This window comes from Hyperoodon ampullatus (assembly GCF_949752795.1).
Source record: "Hyperoodon ampullatus genome assembly, chromosome: 19".
NCBI lineage: Eukaryota > Metazoa > Chordata > Mammalia > Artiodactyla > Ziphiidae > Hyperoodon > Hyperoodon ampullatus.
In genome coordinates, this window is record NC_136932.1 from 37,212,042 (window position 1) to 37,231,004 (window position 18,963).

Consider the following 18,963-nt stretch of genomic DNA (forward strand, 5'->3'; position numbering starts at 1 on the left):
AATTGAGCTATTTGTAATGAGGTGGATAGACCTAGAGTCTGTCATACAGAGTGCAGTTAAGTCAGAAAGAGAAAGACAAATACTGTATGCTAACACATATATATGGAATTTAAGAAAAAAAATGTCATGAAGAACCTAGGGGTAAAACAGTAATAAAGACACAGACCTACTAGAGAATGGACTTGAGGATATGGGAAGGGGGAAGGGTAAGCTGTGACAAAGCGAGAGAGAGGCATGGACATATATACACTACCAAACGTAATGTAGATAGCTAGTGGGAAGCAGCCGCATAACACAGGGAGATCAGCTCGGTGCTTTGTGACCGCCCGGAGGGGTGGGATAGGGAGGGTGGGAGGGAGGGAGATGCAAGAGGGAAGGGATATGGAAACAGATGTGTATGTATAACTGATTCACTTTGTTATAAAGCAGAAACTAATACACCATTGTGAAGCAATTATACTCCAATAAAGTTATTTTTTAAAAAAAGAGCCCTAAGTGGGGAGTCTCGCCTCCCTGGGCTTTCCTACCGGCTTTGCCATTTGGCAACTGTGTGACACAGGCAGGTGACATCCTTTTGGAGCTTGGTTTCTTCCTGTGACATGGGCCTCACCTCACCTGCAGTCTCGGTGTGGATACCCAGGAGGCACTTCTAATCACCTCCCATGCCAGGTTCAGAGGCCAGGGTGAAGGCCTCTGGCCTCACTTTCATGGCCTGGGTTGTGTTTGTTTGTTTGTTTGTTTTTGAGTTCAGTGACTGTCCTGTTTCTAACTGCTCTGGAGAACAAATGCCTTGCTGCAAGATAGCAAAAGTCTAGACAAAGAGAAAGGGCTCCTTTCAAGAAATAATATGCTGTCACAAACTGATGGGAAAAAATAATCACACACACTCCACCCCCTAACATTAAGGCCTCCTGAGAAACACTCTGGACCTGCAGTGGGTGGGGTGGGCAGGAGGGACAGGTCCGCACATCTGTGCCTGAACTTCTGGGGCCTTTCTGAACAACATCAGGGGAGGCTGGCAGGTGGCTTTCTCCCAGCAGCGGGGACCTGCTTTCCCCTGCCATTAGCCTGTTACGAAATATGATAAAAACCCCAACTCACCCGCCTAGACACTGTGGGCTTTATTCTTTATAGTTACCACCCCTGGACAAAGAAGAGACATCTCTCCCATCCAAGATGGCGATTCTGGGGTTCCAGGCGTTATGCTCAGCCAAGCAAGGGCACCACCGACCTCTCCTTTGGGTGATGAGATTTCAGGTGCAAACCTACTCACAAGGGTTCTTCCCTGTGGCTTGTTCTGGTGACTGAGCTGACCGCAGGGGTGGAAGCCTCCCCTGGTGGAGCTCCCTGTCCCCTACTTGTCCATTCACTCACTCAACAAGCATGTACTGCTGTCTGCCAGCTCCTGGCACCAGGCTTGGTTGCAAACTGATGACCTGCAGCTGAAACTGAGCCACAGATAAGTTATATTTATCCCACCCTATGTTTTTGAAAACTTGGAAATCACTCTTAAAGTTTGGAAATTACAACTGAAAATCTGATTTCTGGATTTCTTTTGGCTTACCAAAAAATCTAGTAATGCCAGGCCATAATCCCATCTGACCACATCCAAATGGACTCGAACACTGGCAGCCCCTGCCATGTAGGCATGGGCCTCACCACTCCTATTGCCTCCCTGACCCCCCAGCTTCACTCACACACTCCACTTGCTGGCCCCTGTAGGCAGTTTAGTTTTTGATCCCTGTCATAGAAGAATAATGGCAAAAACTAACATGTGTTCAGCTCTTACTATGTGCCAGGCTCTATTCTAAATGCACTGCACGTATTAATTCATTTCAGCCTCACAATAACAGTGGGAGAGACGCTATTATTATGCCAGTTCACTCAAAGAATAGTCACTAAGGGCCCAAACCCGCCAGATACCCTTCTGGCAATGGAGATGCAGTGGGCAACAAAACAGATAGAATCCCCGCCTTCATGGCGCTTTCATTCTGGTGTGATCCCAGGCAGCCGGCAGAATAAATAAGCAGTAAGTCAGAAGGTGTACATGCAATCAAGGAAGAGCAATCAAGCAGGATAAACAGTCTGGGGCGTGCTGACAGTTGGGGGTGCTCTTGTTAACAGAATGGTGACTATAGGCCTGGCTGAGAAGGCGACATTTCAGGAAAGCCGTGAAGGAGGTGAAAGATTAGGAGAAGAGAATTCTAGGCAGAGAGAGGTTAAGAAATGCACCTGGGGTCACACAGCTAGTAAATTGCAAAGCTGAGATTTGAACCTGGGCTGGTTCGAGAGCCTGGCTCCTGACCCCTGCATTACAGGGCCATCCCTGTCGCTGAGACCCTCAGATTTAGGGCAGAAGGCAGGCAGGGAACATCGTTGCTCTTAGAGAGCTAGAGCTGGTGGGGTAAGTTGGGGCAGGGATGGATGAGGGGCAGTGGGAAAGGCCTCGGCTCAAGGCTTCGGCTCTGAAGATTCTGATCACCTGTCCTATCCTCCCAGAAGGCCAAGATGGATTGACCCTCTGCTGTCAGCTCTTTATTTTAATCTCAGGGGGCTTCTGGGAGCTCGTCTCCCCACTCAAGCTCCAGGCCCCTCCTTTCTCCAAGTACTGGGGTGAGCCAGCCACAAATCCTCCTAATCCACCAGCATCTCAGGGTGCAACCGCTTCCAGCAGCGCCCAGCCAGGCAGCCAGGAGACCCCATTGCTCCCACACGCCCACCCACCCAGCGGTGACTGACCGGCTGGGCCCACACCTCCTCACCCATGGGGAACAGCAAAAGCGGAGCCCTGTCCAAGGAGATCCTGGAGGAGCTGCAGCTGAACACCAGGTTCACAGAGGAGGAGCTGAGTACCTGGTACAGGTCCTTCCTGAAGGAGTGCCCCAGCGGCCGCATCACCCGGCAGGAGTTCCAGACCATCTACTCCAAGTTCTTCCCTGAGGCCGACCCCAAGGCCTACGCCCAGCACGTGTTCCGCAGCTTTGACACCAACAGCGATGGCACCTTGGACTTCAAGGAGTATGTCATCGCCCTGCACATGACCAGCGTGTGCAAGACCAACCAGAAGCTGGAGTGGGCCTTCTCCCTCTACGATGTGGATGGCAACGGGAGCATCAGCAAGAACGAAGTGCTGGAGATCGTCTCGGTCAGTGTCAGCCTCTGCGCTCCCGGCTGAGCTGGACGGGGGTCACCCGGGATCAGGACCCCCTCCCTGCTGCTGCTTCTGCACAGGGGGCCTGGCTGGGGGCGGGGCTGGAGGGGGGAGTGGGGACCCGCGCTTTGTGAGTCAGTGGCTCTGACAGCGTGGTCAGGAGGGGTCTCCAATAGACCAATATTAATAGAGGGCTGGGCGCATTCCCACAGCTTCATTTTCCTCCTAAAGAAGAAGAATCTCGGTATTTCCTATTATTTACCTATATTGTTTCCCTCTTTCCCTCCCACCTTCCTTCCTTCCTTCATTAAAATGTCCTTCAAGGGGCCTCCCTGGTGGCGCAGTGGTTGAGAGTCCGCCTGCCGATGCAGGGGATACGGGTTCATGCCCCGGTCCGGGAGGATCCCATATGCTGCGGAGCGGCTGGGCCCGTGAGCCATGGCCGCTGAGCCTGCGCATCCGGAGCCTGTGCTCCGCGGCGGGAGAGGCCACAACAGTGAGAGGCCCGCGTACCGCAAAAAAAAAAAAAAAAAAAGTCCTTCAAAACCTTCCACAGGACGTACTCAGATTCTTTCACAAGTCATTATATATATATATATAAATATATATAAATATACAAATATATATATATATATATATATCTCCACACGGCTTGTGAGATCTTAGTTCCCCAACCAGGGATTGAACCCAGGGCCATGGCAGTGGAAGCTCCGAGTCCTAATCACTGGACCGCCAAGGAAGTCCCTCACAAGTCATTTTAAAGACACATGTTTCAAATACATTGGCCCAGGATAAGATAGATCATCCAATAAGATTTTTAGATGTCTGAAAAATAGTTTCATTTAATATATAAGTAATTCATGCAATCTAGAAACCTACACAAAAGAAAATGAAAATTGCCTTTCATTATAGAGAGAAAACTACTGTCAACATATGGGCATATACCTTTCCAGTCTTCTATCTGTAGATTTGAAAATAATTTTAGAACTATGACATATTCACATACAGTTTTTAGTATACTTTTTTCAGCCACTATTTTATTATGAATGTTTTCAATATCAAACTGTTTTTAATAGCTGCTTAGAATTCCATCTTATGGACATGCCATAAAATTATTTAGCCATCCCTATATTTTTGGACAATGAAGATGCTTCTATTTTTTCCTATTATATCATTTCTATTTCCCTTCATTTAGTATCGTTTTACAGGATCTTTTTTGCCCCACTACCCCATGCCATTAGCTTTATTTCTCTAATTCCATTCCTGTTAAGAGAGAGTATTTTTCATATTTTATATATTTTTGATGCATTTGCAATCCTGCTTTCATTTGCACAGTTCTTCCACCCTTATTAGGAGAAACCATAAATAAAATAGCTAAGCATGCAGCTTGTGGTTAGTGGACTCTGCTTGGGCCTCCCATTAGGGGCAGGTGTGTGCGGGAACCTCGCTGGCCTCTGGGCACGGCCTGTAGAGCAAGCTCCCCTGGATTGGCAGGTGGCCTGGGATGGGGACCACTCCCTCAGAACCACCTAAAGGATGCCAGGCCCAGCAGAGGCCTACAAGTTGGTGCTCCTTCAGGGAAAGGAGGAGCTGGGGGAGGAGAGAAGGAGGGGAGCATCCACAGCTGAGGCTATGCAAGATGATGCCGAGGGCTTCCCTGGTGGCGCAGTGGTTGAGAGTCCGCCTGCCGATGCAGGGGACACGGGTTCGTGCCCCGGTCCGGGAGGATCCCACATGCCGCAGAGCGGCTGGGCCCGTGAGCCATGGCCGCTGAGCCTGCGCGTCCGGAGCCTGTGCTCCGCAATGGGAGAGGCCACAACAGTGAGAGGCCCACATACCACACACACACAAAAAAAGATGATGCTGAGCCTCTACTATTCACCAGGTTCAAGGTCACTGGCCTGGGAGTCAGAAGTTAGGGATTCTAGTCCCAACTACTTCACCACCAAACTGCATGGCCTCGAGAAAACCATATAATCTCCCAGCGCCCAGGGTGAGGATGCAATTGTTCGTTCTCGGTCCATTCACCAAGGCCCTGACAGTCCGTCCTTGGCGTTAGAAGCGGGGTTGGCCGGCAGCCAGTCACTCCCAGCCTTTAGCCGTCCAGCGTGCGCATGGTTCCCTGGCTCAGGACAGACGGAGGAGTTAAGGGAGCCGCTGCACTTCAGCGCCGGGAACCTCTGGGCTCTGAGCGCTGTCAGCAAGGCTGCTGCCCCAGCTGCTGGGTTTGGTTTCCTTGCTTCTCTTGTTACAGCACAGGGAGCTGAAAGGGGGCTTCTAAAGCTGCTGATCTTCCCTCCAGGTTAATTTCACAGGCATTACTGCCCCTGCCTGGCTGGCTCCCCGATGTCTCCAAGGCCTGGTGAAATCCTAGTAACCTGGAGCTGAAAGGGCACATCGAGACCACCTTGTCCCTTTCCCTGATCACAGGTCGGGAGGCACTTCCTTCTTTGCTGGATATTGTCCATCCAACTCCTTTATTAATGAGACTAGAGGGAGGTGAGACGGATCCTTGAGCTTTAGGCTAAATCTCTCTCTGGATCCCTCCCTGAGCAGGAGGGTAAATGAGGGGCTTCCCGAGACCTTCCCCAGCCCCTAGAATGCTCTCTGAGACATTCCAGAATAGCAGGCGATGCAAGTACAGAGGTTCTAGAACCAAACTCGCCTGGGTTAGAATCTCCACTCTTCTGCTTCTGGCTGGGTGACTTCTAACAAGTTAGTTGACTCAGTTTCTTCCTCTGTGAAATGGGGCCAATAACCCCCACCTCATAAACTTGTCATGAGTTTACAGGTAAAAGCGCTTAGAAAAGTGGCACACGTTGATCACTTAACAAACATTAGCCCTTACAACCAAGGTACCACCTGGACCCAGAAGAAGCTGTTTGATATTCTAAAACTTCTGGGGAGTGGGGTTAAAGGTACTACCAGTTCCCAAACTGCAGCCTCGGGATTGCTATGGGATTATCATCAGTAAGTTTTTGATTCTTATCTTCATTTTTTTAATAAGATGAAAGTAATATGTCTACAGGGGCAGGAAATTCAAACAGTGCAGAAAGGGACAAAATAAGAAGGGAAAGCCGTCTTCAGCCCTCCCCCACATTCCCTGTCCCTTCTGAGGACCTCAGAAGTACAGATGCCCCTTCCCCACCCCAAGGAACTTGGATTCAGTAGGGCGGGCTGGGGCCTGAACATCTGCATTTTAACCTCTGCTGTGGTGCACCCTGGTAAGCGACATGGGTTCCCCCAGAATTACTCCCTCTCATGGGTTCTCCCTCTTGATTTGGTGCAGGCTATTTTCAAGATGATCAGTCCTGAGGACGTGAAGCATCTTCCGGAAGATGAGAACACCCCAGAGAAGCGAGCTGAGAAGATCTGGGGGTTCTTTGGCAAGACGGATGATGGTGAATTACTTCTCCTTCCTAGGCTTTGATTTCACAGTCATGGGCTGTGTCCTAGAGATCCCAACAAGATCGACCCTTCCGAGTCCAGTGCCCACGCAGGACCGAGGACCCCTCCTCCTGCTGCGGGGCTGTCGGAAGGGCTTTTGTGGGGAGTGAGCAGAATGGTCAGTGGGCAGTTGTGGGACCCCTCTGGAGCTGATGGGAAATGGCACCACGTCCCACCGCTCATAAAACTCCATCCCTGCCTGAGATCTCTGGGGGGAGGAGGAAGGCTCTAAATGATGGTGTGCTTTGGAAGAAAAAAACAACTTTTGTTATGACAGAGTTAACCCACATTGAAGGAATAGTAAAAAGTCAAGGCAACAGCCCATTAGCAGTTTGTATGCAAACGGCAAGTTTAGAGGCTTTGCAAGCAAACCACTTTCTTTTTCAATGGAGTGCCTGTTTTTTTTTAGACACTTTGGTTTACTTGTTTATAAAAATGCCTTCTGCACGGTTGGGACAGGGTAAACCTCACTTCAGAATAATCTGAAAGCATGGAGTCCCAAGTAAGTGGGATCTCAGTTTACATGGTTTTTCCTTTAGGAAGTTAGTTTGGGTCCCTTGAGAAGCATGGCCAGATGGGATTAGATTTCAATTAGATTTCAAGAGATTGATGGGGGGAAGGCATATGAGGGAAAATGGGGAGGGGTCTGGAAGAGGCAGGGATAAGCCATCAGACTGCAAAGCAGATGAAACATTTATGCGCAGAGGCAAGGAAAGCGGGTTGGGTAAGAAAAGTCTTAGACTGCAGTGCTGGGCTAGGACAGTCTTGGCAAAGCTGAGGGGGTGTCCTCAAGCCCCCTTCTTCCAGGAGTTGGCCTGTCTTGGCTCCCTGCCCTGTTCAGTCTGGCTGGGAGCAGCCTGTGGGGAGCACGGCCTTGCATTGTAAGCACAGATGGATTCCACAACTGGGCAGCGAGGGCTGCTGGCGCATGAGGCCCATGTGCAACTCGGGAAGGACACAGGAGAGGGGCTGGTGTCAGATGGGGGCTGCAAACTTGAATGACCACAGGGGCCGTGATGATGAACGAGACAGAAGTGGACAGAGGCCCTACTAAGTGATAGATAGGGGCTGGCAAACAGTGTGGGGCCTGAGGGTCTGTCTGGTCTTACAGCCTCTGGTCAATTGTTGCCACACTGGAATACAGAGCCACTGGGGCCCCACCATCTGATTTGTTAAAAAGAGAGGCCAGCAATCGAGATTTTTAAAATCCAAAGTGCCTCAATTGATGAAACACTGCGTGGTCCAAACACATCTGAGGAACCGGCATTGGCCCCTTTTGTGATCTCTGGGGCAGTCTCTTACCAAGGTTCCCGGGCACAGGCCTGAGCAGGCTGTTAAATAAGGACCTGCTAATCTGCAGTCTAGGAAGAAGGCAGATTAGCAACCAGATCTTTGACATTAGGGCCAGAACTAGGGCGAGGCAAGTGAGGTACCCTGGCACAAAATTTAAGGAGGCACCCATTCTCAGGTGCCAGCCCTGTGCTCGCAGGACCCTAAAAGTGAGAGCCTCCTTAAATTTTGGAGGGTAGGCACCTCCCTTGCCTCACTCAGATGCCACCTCCCCTTTGAGCACCTTCTCTTGGCTGCTTAAGATGCCGCCTGGTGGCACCTTACCCCACTGGCTCTTTCACCTGCTGAGTCCCTTGTTCTGCTATGTGCTAAACTGAAAACTGACCCAGGTGAATGTCACAGGGGGCAGTGGTATTGAGAGGCTGAGACAGTACTCCTACCACGTGACTTGTGTTTTCACATGGCCCATCTGGAGGCAACGCCTCACTCCTGGGAGGAGTTTCAAGCTATGTGTGAGGCTGATAGAGCAGCTGGGACTTCTTTTTTATATATATATATAAATTTATTTATTTTTGGCCACATTGGTTCTTTGTTGGTGTGCGCGGGCTTTCTCTAGTTGTGGCGAGTGGGGGCTACTCTTCATTGCGGTGCCCGGGCCTCTCGTGGCAGTGGCTTCTCTTTGTTGCAGAGCACGGGCTCTAGGTGCGAGGGCTTCAGTAGTTGTGGCTCCCGGGCACAGACTCAATAGTTGTGGTGCACGGGCTTAGTTGCTCCACGGCATGTGGGATCTTCCCGGACCAGGGCTCAAACCCATGTCCCCTGCATTGGCAGGCAGATTCTTAACCACTACACCACCAGGGAAGTCGGTGGCTGGGACTTTAAAACCCAAATTTCACCATCCTGACCTGCACAGGGAAACAGCCTGGATCCTAATCCAGGAAGGATTAAGGTTGCCGAAAAGGCCTGGAACATAAGCCAATGGCGAAACCCAAATCAGCTCAGCCAAGCTTTATTGAGCACCTACTACGTGCAGGACTATGAGCATAGCCATGAGCAGGAAGGAACAGCTGCCTCATTTTCGGGTCAGTTCTACAGGTGACTGTCTCCCCATCAGACAAACAGTTTCCTGGGCCAGGGGACATTATCTCACTCCTTTCCATGCCACACCCTGCCCTCTGGCCCCTGCAATGACCTCAGCCCCAAACACAGTGACTCTGACACAGAGGAAGGGCTTAGTGAGTGCATTTCACTGGATAGAACTGAATTCAATAGTTGGGGACAAGGATCTCTCTTGTCCTAAATGGGAAGGTAGATCAGGGATGCAGAGAGCCTAGGAAAGGATCACCAGCCAATCAGAAGAGACACAGCACACTTCCTGGAGGCCCGGCAGTGCCTGAACTTAACCCTCTTGTTGCTGGTTTCTGGGGAGGTCCAGGGGTCCTAGGGTGGAGTCAGGGATGGGGTTACCCTCAGGGGCACCGAGACTCAGTATTTTCATAATAGATCCATCCGTACTGGGTATGCTGGCCGACGTCAGCTTCATCGCAGCCTATCCTGACTGTGGTAATTTCTTCCCCCCCTGTACACAGATAAACTTACAGAGAAAGAGTTCATCGAGGGAACCCTAGCCAATACGGAAATTCTGCGACTGATCCAATTTGAGCCGCAAAAAGTGAAGGAGAAGTTTAAGGAAAAGAAACCCTGACGTCAACTGCTCAGGTCTCCTCCCCGTCCCCCCGCCCCAACATAAACACGCATGTGCACACGCGCCCCCCGGGGCGGGAGAGCCTCCAACCCGCAGCACATTAACCCCGCAGCACATTAACCCCGCAGCAGAGCTTCCTGCCAAACGGAAGTGTCTTTAGCAATTCACCAAGTCCCGCCCACTATACCTGCCTGCCTCCCCTCCACCTGCCCGCCAGCCCAGGCTTCCGCAGTAATCCCAGGCTTAGGTCACAGGAGCCCTAAATATCCCCACCCCCTACCTGTAAGCTCCTTTGTGGATTGTTGGGTAAGCAGGTTCCAATAAATGCAAGAGGAGCCGGGCACACAGCTGACTGGTCATTCTCGAACTGGAAGAAGAAATTATTTCTGTCGGCTCAGCCTCAAAGACAAGGATGTGTCGCAGTCGTAGGCCAGGGTGCGGGGACTGTGGTGCTGAAGGAGAGAGACAGCACAGGCCTGTTCTCGTGCAACTCAGGGCGCAGAGGTGACCACAGACCTTGAAGGAGTCGGCTGAGGTGATGAGGTTACCGCGGAGACACGCCAAGCACTGTGGGAAGGCACAATGGGAGGGGCCGACTAGCCTAGAGATGTGGCAGGTGTTCCTAATGAAGAGGCATTTCAATTCAGACCCAGCGGACTGTCGTGGGGGAAGGGTGGTGGTGGGAAAGCAGTGTGCCTCAGAGACCCTGAGGCAGGAATGAGCATTTCGAGTTCTAGGACCCTGAGAAGGCCAGCGTAGCCAGAGAGCAGAGAGGAGGGAGAGCGGATTGTGAGATAAGCCTCCAAAGCAGACAAGGTCCAGAGCATGCAAGGCCTTCCCTGCAGCCCCAGGGAGGTGAGGGTGGTGGGTACCGTGTGGGGTTTCAAGTAGGAAGGATTTATGTTTGTCAGAGGACCCTCTGGCAGGGTAGAAATAAATCAGAGGGGCAAGACCGAGGCCTGGAGATCACACTCTTACAGTCGCCCAGGTGGTCTGGGCCAGGGGAACAGCAGTGCGATGAAGAGAATGGGACCTGCTCGGGAGATATTTAGAAGGTAGAATCCACCTGACTGGTACAGGGGAGGAGGGAGGAGCAAGGATGGCAGCCAGGTTTGTGGCTTGGGTGCCGGGTGAGTGGTGACGTCATCCACCGAGATGGGAAACACCTGGGAGAGACGCTGGTTTCAGGAGATAATGACAAGGTCAGTTTTGATACGCTGCGAGGTGAAGACAGATGGCCCCGAGGCCCCTATTTTTAGGGACAAGGAAAAGGAGACGCAGAGACAGCAAGCAGCTCGCCCAGGGTCAGCTAACGAGCAGAGGCCAGGCCAGCACTGCCCACTGGCCCACACTGCCTTATCAGAGCTCTAGGGCCTGGGACACCTCAGAGCTCCACTGGCGGGTTCTCAAGAGCATTGTGTTCATCGTTTTGAAAGTTCATTTATTCTCCAGGCCTAAGTTCCAAGATGAGGTTAGAAAAAGGCAGGACATGCAGATGTCCTGGACACTTGAGCAACCTGTGTGCAACCCTCTGAGGCTGGGGCATCTCCATCTGCTGGCATGGGGGGGATCACCCCAGCTTTAGCAACAGCAATGGCACAATCACCGCTGCCAGAAAGTGCTGCTCTTTGTGGAGGGTGAACTGGAGAGTCATCATAACACTCAAGGATGGAGCGTTTCCTATGAGCCAGGCATCCTGCTGGATGCTCGGCATTACTTCACTGATGGAGGTGTTATTATCCCCACAGTATAGATGAGGACACCAAGGCCACGAAGTAAGAGTAGGATTTGGTACTCAAACAGCAGTCCCTTTGATTACACCAGGCTGCCTCAATAGTTTTCACCTGGACATGACAGGACAGAGAATTCTGGGATTGCACAGCATCGGAGCTGGAAGTGAGAGGGGACTACACAGCATCTGGTCCAGTGGTTCTGGGGGGGAGGACAGTAATAACCTGCCCAAGATACCCCTCCAGTATCAGACATAGCGGGCCACCCAGGAGCCACGTCGGAGGGAGACGAAAGACCCAGGGTGGCCTAGGGATAGAACCAAAGGGCTCAATGCCTCACTCCAGTGCTCTTTCCACACACACTGCCCCTCCATGACTGAATCTGGTTGACTGGGGTGTGAAGTTGGGAGCTTTTCACTTCTCTCTGAGGTCAAGGTATCCTTGTCACTCGAGCCTAAAAGGATAGACACTGCATAATAACCGTGTTGGTTTGTGGTTCAATAAGAGACATAAAGGAGCCACTGGACCTTCTGTTGGCCATGGAGGACCCAAGAGTCATAACCTAATTAGCACATCCTCTGTTAGCTTGGGGTGGCAGGGCCACTTGGGCTGGGATCCTGTACAGCTCTAGGGCACCCTGTGGGGAAGATGCTAAGAGAACTCAGAGGCAGTGTAAAGTCCAACTTGACTGAAGAGAAGAGAAGGAGGTAGGGGTGGTAATGAGCTATGTCATCAAGACTCTTCCAGATGCAAGGAACGGAAGACCCAACACCAGTTGCTGTGGCACAAATATTATTGACTCATGTAACTGAAATTCCAGGAGTAGCACCAACTTTAAGGTCAGGCTTAATCCAGGGGCTCCAGCAAGGTCTCAGGGCTCTTTCTCCATCTCCTCGTTCTGCTTGCTGCTGTGGAGTCTCCATTCCCAGCCAGGCTTTTCCCCCAAGAGGGCTACCAGCAGATCCAGGCTTACTTCTTTGTGGTTCCAATTTCAGCAAGAAAGAAAAAATGCTTTTTTTGTCAAGAGTCCCAGGACTGTCTCTCACTGGCTCTGATTGGTTCTATGTCCATCCCTGACCCAATATCTGGTGCCAGGAGGATGTCATGCTCAGGCTGGCCAAGCAGATTTTCATGCCCATCCTTGGGGCTGAGGATGGAGTTGGAATGACTCAAACTTCAAGGACTGAGAGTGGGAGATGTGTGATTTCCAAAAGGAAAATTTTGGTGCTGTTAGTATAAGAGGGGTGGATTGTAAAAATAGACGTCCACTATAGAGACTTGGTGGAGGTCACTTCACATCTCTGAACTTCTGCTTCCTCATGTACATGGAAACTCAAGGGCAGAAACAAACTCGTCAAGAATAACCCAAACTGCTCTCACAGGGTCCCAGCCTCTTGTGCAGTGGCTCTTGGGCATTTCTTAGCATCCCCAGGAGGCACCCCAGACAGATTCATCAATAGGTCCCTCAGTGCCAGGTACCATTGCTGCCACCAGTCACATTTCCACCACAGCCAAGGCTACAGTGCTTCTGACGTGTCCAAGCTGTGTGCTGGGCTGCTGGTGTGCTTTCTGGCCTCACCAGCCATCGATGTTTCTAGAAAGTGTCCCAGGTGATTGCAAAGCCAGGATTGAGACCCACTAGGCTGCATCTTTAAGGCAACAGCAAAGTGAATGATCTAGGGAGTGGTCTGGAAGAAGGCAGACACTTGCCTTCCACCCTTTTGACCTCTGACCTCTGCTTCTCTCTCCGACCTCTCTGCCCACTCTTCTTGGTCCCTGAGACAATGGACCACCCAGGTTCCCAGGCTTAACACTGCAGCTCTTTTTCCCACTTCTGGCCAGGAACAGTGCACCAGATTCTCCAGGGGCAGAGACCTTCAGCTCCGGTGTGAAACCAATGTAAAAGAATCAACAAAATACAAATCAAATTAAATAAACTTATGTTAATCATTAGCAGAACAAGAGCAAGCAGCAGTGTGTGTGTGTGTGCCACCCCATTTGTGGAGTAAGCGGGGAGGCCATATTTACAAGTGCTTTTAAAAAAAGTTCCTTCTATCAGTAGCCAGGTCCTGGATAACTGACCCTCGACAGCATCTGATGCTCCCAAGATGCTTCTGTCTTGTCTCCTTTGATGAATGTGTTCTGAACCTGCTCTGAACTGGCTATGCTGGATACTAGCTGGGAATACGACACGGCCCAGCTTTCTAGGTGCTAATGGGTTGATGAGAAACAGCAGAGATTTTTGCAGAAAGGAAAAAGTAGGACATATATTTTAATGATTGAATTGTGGACAATCTGGACACCAAAAAACAAACCTTTGCTTTGTTATGTACTTGCCTAATGTCATTGCTTCAGTTTCCCCTGTTGCAGAGCAGAGCCAGGACTGGGGGGAGGGCACCGGCCTCAGGTGCGAAATTTAAGGTAAGCGACAAAAAGCTCAGTAATCAAGATAAATAATATTTTCATGCAATCATTTAAAAATAAAAATTAATGTTAAAACGTCCATGATGAGCAAAATATCAAAATTTTATACAGTCAGGACCAGACCCTTTATTTGCATCTCATGGCCTCACTTGCTTCACCCTCATCCCAGCCTTGGTTCCAATAAAATGTCTTTTTTTTTTTTTTTTTTTTTTTTTTTGCGGTACGCAGGCCTCTCACTGTTGCGGCCTCTCCCGTTGCGGAGCACAGGCTCCGGACGCGCAGGCTCAGCGGCCATGACTCACGGGCCCAGCCGCTCCGCGGCATGTGGGATCTTCCCGGACCGGGGCACGAACCCGTGTCCCCTGCAGCGGCAGGCGGACTCTCAACCACTGCACCACCAGGGAAGCCTAAAATGTCATTTTTATAAATGGCCCGTGGGCTGTAGCTTGCAGATTTGATTTTTTTAAATATTGCATTAAAATATTACTTATCTTGACGACTGGGGTTTTTTTAGTACTCTCTTAAATTTTGCACCTGAACTGAGGTCTGCTTGCCTCACCCTGGTCTCTGTCCTGCTGCAAAGTATCCTTGACAATGGAGTTGCCAGGACAACTCCAGGATGAAATACAGGATGTGCAGTGGATTTGGATTTCACGTAAAGTATATCCCGTGGGATATACTTAGACAATAATAATATTCATTTATCCGAAATTCAAATTTAACTGAGAATTGTGGATTTTTTTAACATCTTTATTGGAGTATAATTGCTTTACATTGTTGTGTTAGTTTCTGCTGTATAACAAAGTGAATCAGCTATACGTATACTTATATCCGAATTGTGTATTTTTAATTGCAAAATCTGGCACCCCTACTTGATAAGTATCATATCACGCCTCCCCCTAATATAGGACTTGGTCCCACAGCATCATACTCCAGCCACCCACATACACATACATTTTACACGCTGTAAAAGTGACGCTCCTGAGAACTGACATCCTGTTTCCATAGAACATTCCTCCCTTGACCTTCCTCAGCCTCTTGCCTTAAAGTTGCAGCCACTGAGCCTGACCCTAATTGCCTGGGCCCTCCTCAGCCTCCAGAAGCACCCTCCACTCAGGGTCTGGGCACAACGTACTCCCCACCTGCAGACCGGGTCCACAGCCCCAGCCCCCTCGGTGCCTCCTCGGTGTGTCCAGATCAGCCACAGTCCTCTCATTTCAGCTGGGTCCCCTCCAGCTCTCAGCATCCAATTCCATACGAGTGGGACTCTTATCAGTGGGGGACTCAGGGCCGGGAGAACAGTGGGCAAACCTCTCAGAGCAGAAGGTACATCCATCCAGGTATCAATGGCAAACCAAAAATGGCAGAGAATGGTAGGCAAGTAAGGCTTGAAGAAGCCAAGCTCAGAAAGGCAGGTGGAGCCAGAAAAGTGAGAAAATGACCAAGAGCAACTTTCAGAGGGGCCCTGGGTGCTGGGGCCAACCCTCCGAGGAAGGATGGGCTCGTTACAGATCAAACAGAACTGCTGCTGCCCACGGATGAGAACTGAGATGGAGAGAGGGAGGGAAGACTTGACAAGAGAGGAAGAAGAGAGAAGGGAAGGAGAGGGCTCTGGGGGGCGGAGTGCGGTCCACCCTGTCAGAGGAGGGCAGGCGTGTCACAGCTGAACTGCTGTATGCAGAACTCCGGCGGTCTCTCCCACCAGCTCAGAGGGGCTTCGGGCTGCCGCGCATCCTGCCCCAGGTTTTCAAAATGTGGGCTCGCATCCGAATTACCTGCGATGCTTGTTACACAATTCCCATCACCGGCCATCATCCCAGATGCACCCTCTTAGAATCTCTGCCATGAGTCAGACTCTGCATTTAAAACACTTCGCAGTTGGTCCTTGGACACACTGAACCCGACTTCAGATCGACACCTTGTACCATGAAGGGTAAAGGAAGGATAGCGGCTGGCCTCTATTTCATAGCAGACATCTCTCTGTATCCTAGGGCTCCATTCACTCGAATATGGGCCCAGCCCGGGAGGCTGGTGGCATTCTGGAAAACACACCTGCGGGGGTGATGAGGATGACAGGGCACGCAGAGGCGGTGAGTGTACGCAGCCTCTGTCGTACAGAGCAGGACAAGCCTGGAAGAGACGTCCAAAGTAGGCGGGGCGACGTCACGTCGGAGTGGGCGGGGTGCGCGGGAAGTGGGCTGACTATGCACCCGCGAGGTCAGCAACGTGCAGCTTGGCCGCCTCCTCCGTCGCCCATCTCAGGAGTCTCCAGGGTGCGGAGCCAGAGATGTGGGCTCCTGCCTAGATCTCGCTCTCCTGGAAAATCTCCTCCATGGTGTGGACCAGGGTGAAGTCCCCCTCGCTGCTCTCCGACACGCTGCTGCCCCGGGGCCAGGCTGCGTGGCCTTGGCGGGGCAGGGCGCCCGCCACCCCCAGGCCCTCCGCAGTCAAGTGCAGGAGCTGCCCACCGTGGGGCGAAGGCCGCGCCTTCTGCAGCTTGCCGGAGCCGGTCCCCTCCGAGAGCTTCTTGGGACATTTCTCTAGGAATCGGAAGTTCTTCCCCAGGGCCCAGGCTCTGCAGCCCGAGTGGTGGGCTAGCAAAAAGCGGGCCCACTGCTTCCGCAGCTCGGCCTTCACCTGCCAGGTGAGAAGAGGGCGGGGTTACTGCCTGGGAGTCACTGAGTCCTGTGTCCACTCAGCAAATGTGTATTGAGTGGCTACTCTGGACCACCCTGGGGAAACCTACCTTCTCACTAGGGGAAACGAACAAAGAGAAGCAAACAAATACATGTGAGCAGAGCAGACGATAGTGACACGGTGAGGCCTTTAAGCAGGACAGTGGGGTGAGGAGACTAAAATCTGAGATAGGGTGTTCAGAAAAGGACTGTGTCGAGGTGACATTTGAAACCTGCCTGGTGGATCATGGGTCCCTGCTTGAAGATATAGAAAAGGCAGCAGTGAGCAAGACGGAAGAGGTTTTGATGTCAAGAGGCTTACATTCTAGTGGAAGGAGACAGAAATCCATATTTAAACCTGGGATGGGGGGAGGGGAAGATGAAAGGGAGCCAGAAATTCCACCAACTCCTCAAGTCAGGAGAAAACTGCTCTGGCCTCTGCCCCTCCCCCTTTCAAGCCTCTTTCTGGGGGAGCAAAGAGTTGGTTGAGGGCTCTGCAATAATATTAATAATAAAAATAATCGTTGTTACCATGCATAGGACCTTTACCATGCATCCCTGGGGTATCACTGCAGGGTAGGGACCATTGTTATTCCCATTTTACGGACGAGGAAACTGAGGCTCAAAGAGCCACAGTGACCTGACTAATGCAGATCTCCTAAGTGGGTGAGTCATGGCTTGAATGCAGATTTTTGGACTCCAGAGTTACAGCTGGTAACTGTATCACAGTTTGATACTCCCAGTGCAGCTCCAGCGGGGCCATGGTTGGGTTCTGGAAAGAAAACTCATCCCAATACCTTTCCCCATCGGTCTAAGATGCCTGCTGCTCTCTCTACTGGATGTCTGTGGTACCCATTTGTCCCAGGACGTGCTGGTCACTGCACACACCCCCATGGCACCATCATGTAAACCGAACTCTCCAGGGGCAGTAGGATGCCGGCCCCAGCCTCGCAGGGAGCCAGGATGGCAGCATGGAAAACGTACCTCTCCATTGGCAAAGCAATACTGCAAGGCCACAAGAAGTCCCTGGAATGAAAGGAAGAGGTGGCATGAAGCTTGACTCAGTAGAAGGTGTGTCTGACGGTCACTTGGAAAGTCCACAGAACGGCCCTGGTCCTAGTGGCCCCTACAAGAGGCAGGCAGCTACTTGCTTGTACTAACTAGAGTGAGTCATAATGATTACATTAACTCGGATTTCCATGGGGTCTCTTCCTACTTTGACACTCACCACCCACATCAGCCTAGGCATTTGCTTACATGCTCATAGGTCAATGATGATTAAACCCTAAAGGTTCTACATCATTCATTCAATTATATAAATACTGTACAAGGTGACTGTCCCATTTCTATCTGTCCACAGTGGGCAATGGCTAAATTTTTTTGCCTGATTTGCATCCTTTCCTGACCCTCCCCTACTCCCTGGGCTTCTGGCAGGGCTGTCAATCATTTGGTCCTCATGTTCTAGGAGGGCCATCACCACAATAAACAGCCCAAATGGTCATGTGACCCAAGCAGGCCCAATCTCAGTTCTTTTCACCAGGAAAGAAGAGAAAGTTGCACCCTCTTCCCTGCTTTTGCCAACTTTATAGTCAAAGTTAGTCTGGAGACACTCAAGGGCATCTTCCCAGCTACGTGGGGAGCACCTGTCTGAGGATAAAGCCAACATAGAGAAAAGCAGAGGCTGGAGATGGTTAGAGACAGATTTTGATGATATTGTTTGAGTACCTGGATCCAGCTATACCTGAGCCTGAAATTTTCATTTTTGTGAGATAGTAAATACGCTTTTCTCTTGTCAGAATATTTCTTTTGAAAAGATAGATCATTTCATGCCTGGGGTTTACCATCACACTTAGATTAAAATACAATATCCTAACCACAGGAGGAGCTAAGGTGATGTGGCCTTGTACAAGTCTGTGTCACTGACCTCACCTTGTACCACGCTTCCCCTCAGCTACTATATTCCAGCCACACAGACCTTCTGGGTGCCTTCAGCATCTCAAGCTAATGTATTAGGTTGCTGTATAACTAAGTGGATCAAAACAATAAAGATTTATCATCTCACATACTTCCTATGGGCCAAGAATCTGGCCATGGCTTAGCTGGGTATTCCCGCTCAGGGTCATTCTGGCTGCAGTCAAGTTGTTGGCTGGAACTTCAGGTATTTGAAGGCTTGACTTGCTTCCAAGACAGCTCACATGCCTGGCAAGTTGGTGCTGGTTGTTGGTAGGCAACCTCCATCTCCCTCCATAGAACTCCTTATGTGTCCTCAGGACGTGGCAGCTGGCTTCACCCAGAGGGCGTGACCCAAGGGAGCAAGGCGGAGGCTGCAACCCTTTTTATGTCCTAGCCTCAAACATCACACACTTTCACGTCCACAATACTCTAATGGTCGCACAGGTCAACCCTTTTCTGTGTGAGAGGGCGCTACTCAAGTCTGTGAAAACCAGGAGGCGAAGATGACCGGGGGTCATGTTGGAGACTGGCTATCAGCTCATTTCTTCCTCAGGTCCCGTGGCCACACTTTCTGTTTTCTGGACCATT

General features: G+C 50.9%; 2 protein-coding genes across 2 annotated transcripts in view; one reads left to right on the top strand and one right to left on the bottom strand.

Annotated features, from left to right (window-relative positions):
• Positions 1–2,764: 2,764 nt before the first annotated feature.
• On the top strand, positions 2,765–9,593 carry RCVRN (recoverin; the record flags this gene model as incomplete). Its single annotated transcript, XM_079724671.1, has 3 exons — positions 2,765–3,145; positions 6,441–6,552; positions 9,478–9,593. The coding sequence occupies 3 exons, from the start codon at positions 2,765–2,767 to the stop codon at positions 9,591–9,593; spliced, it is 609 nt and encodes a 202-aa protein (XP_079580797.1).
• A 6,455-nt stretch (positions 9,594–16,048) lies between these two features.
• Positions 16,049–18,963, bottom strand: part of GLP2R (glucagon like peptide 2 receptor) — a gene marked incomplete at both ends in the record, with an annotated part of 51,474 nt that continues 48,559 nt past the window's right edge. The window contains 2 exon segments of the mRNA XM_079725063.1: positions 16,049–16,384; positions 17,407–17,448. Coding sequence (XP_079581189.1) covers positions 16,049–16,384; positions 17,407–17,448 — 378 coding nt within the window.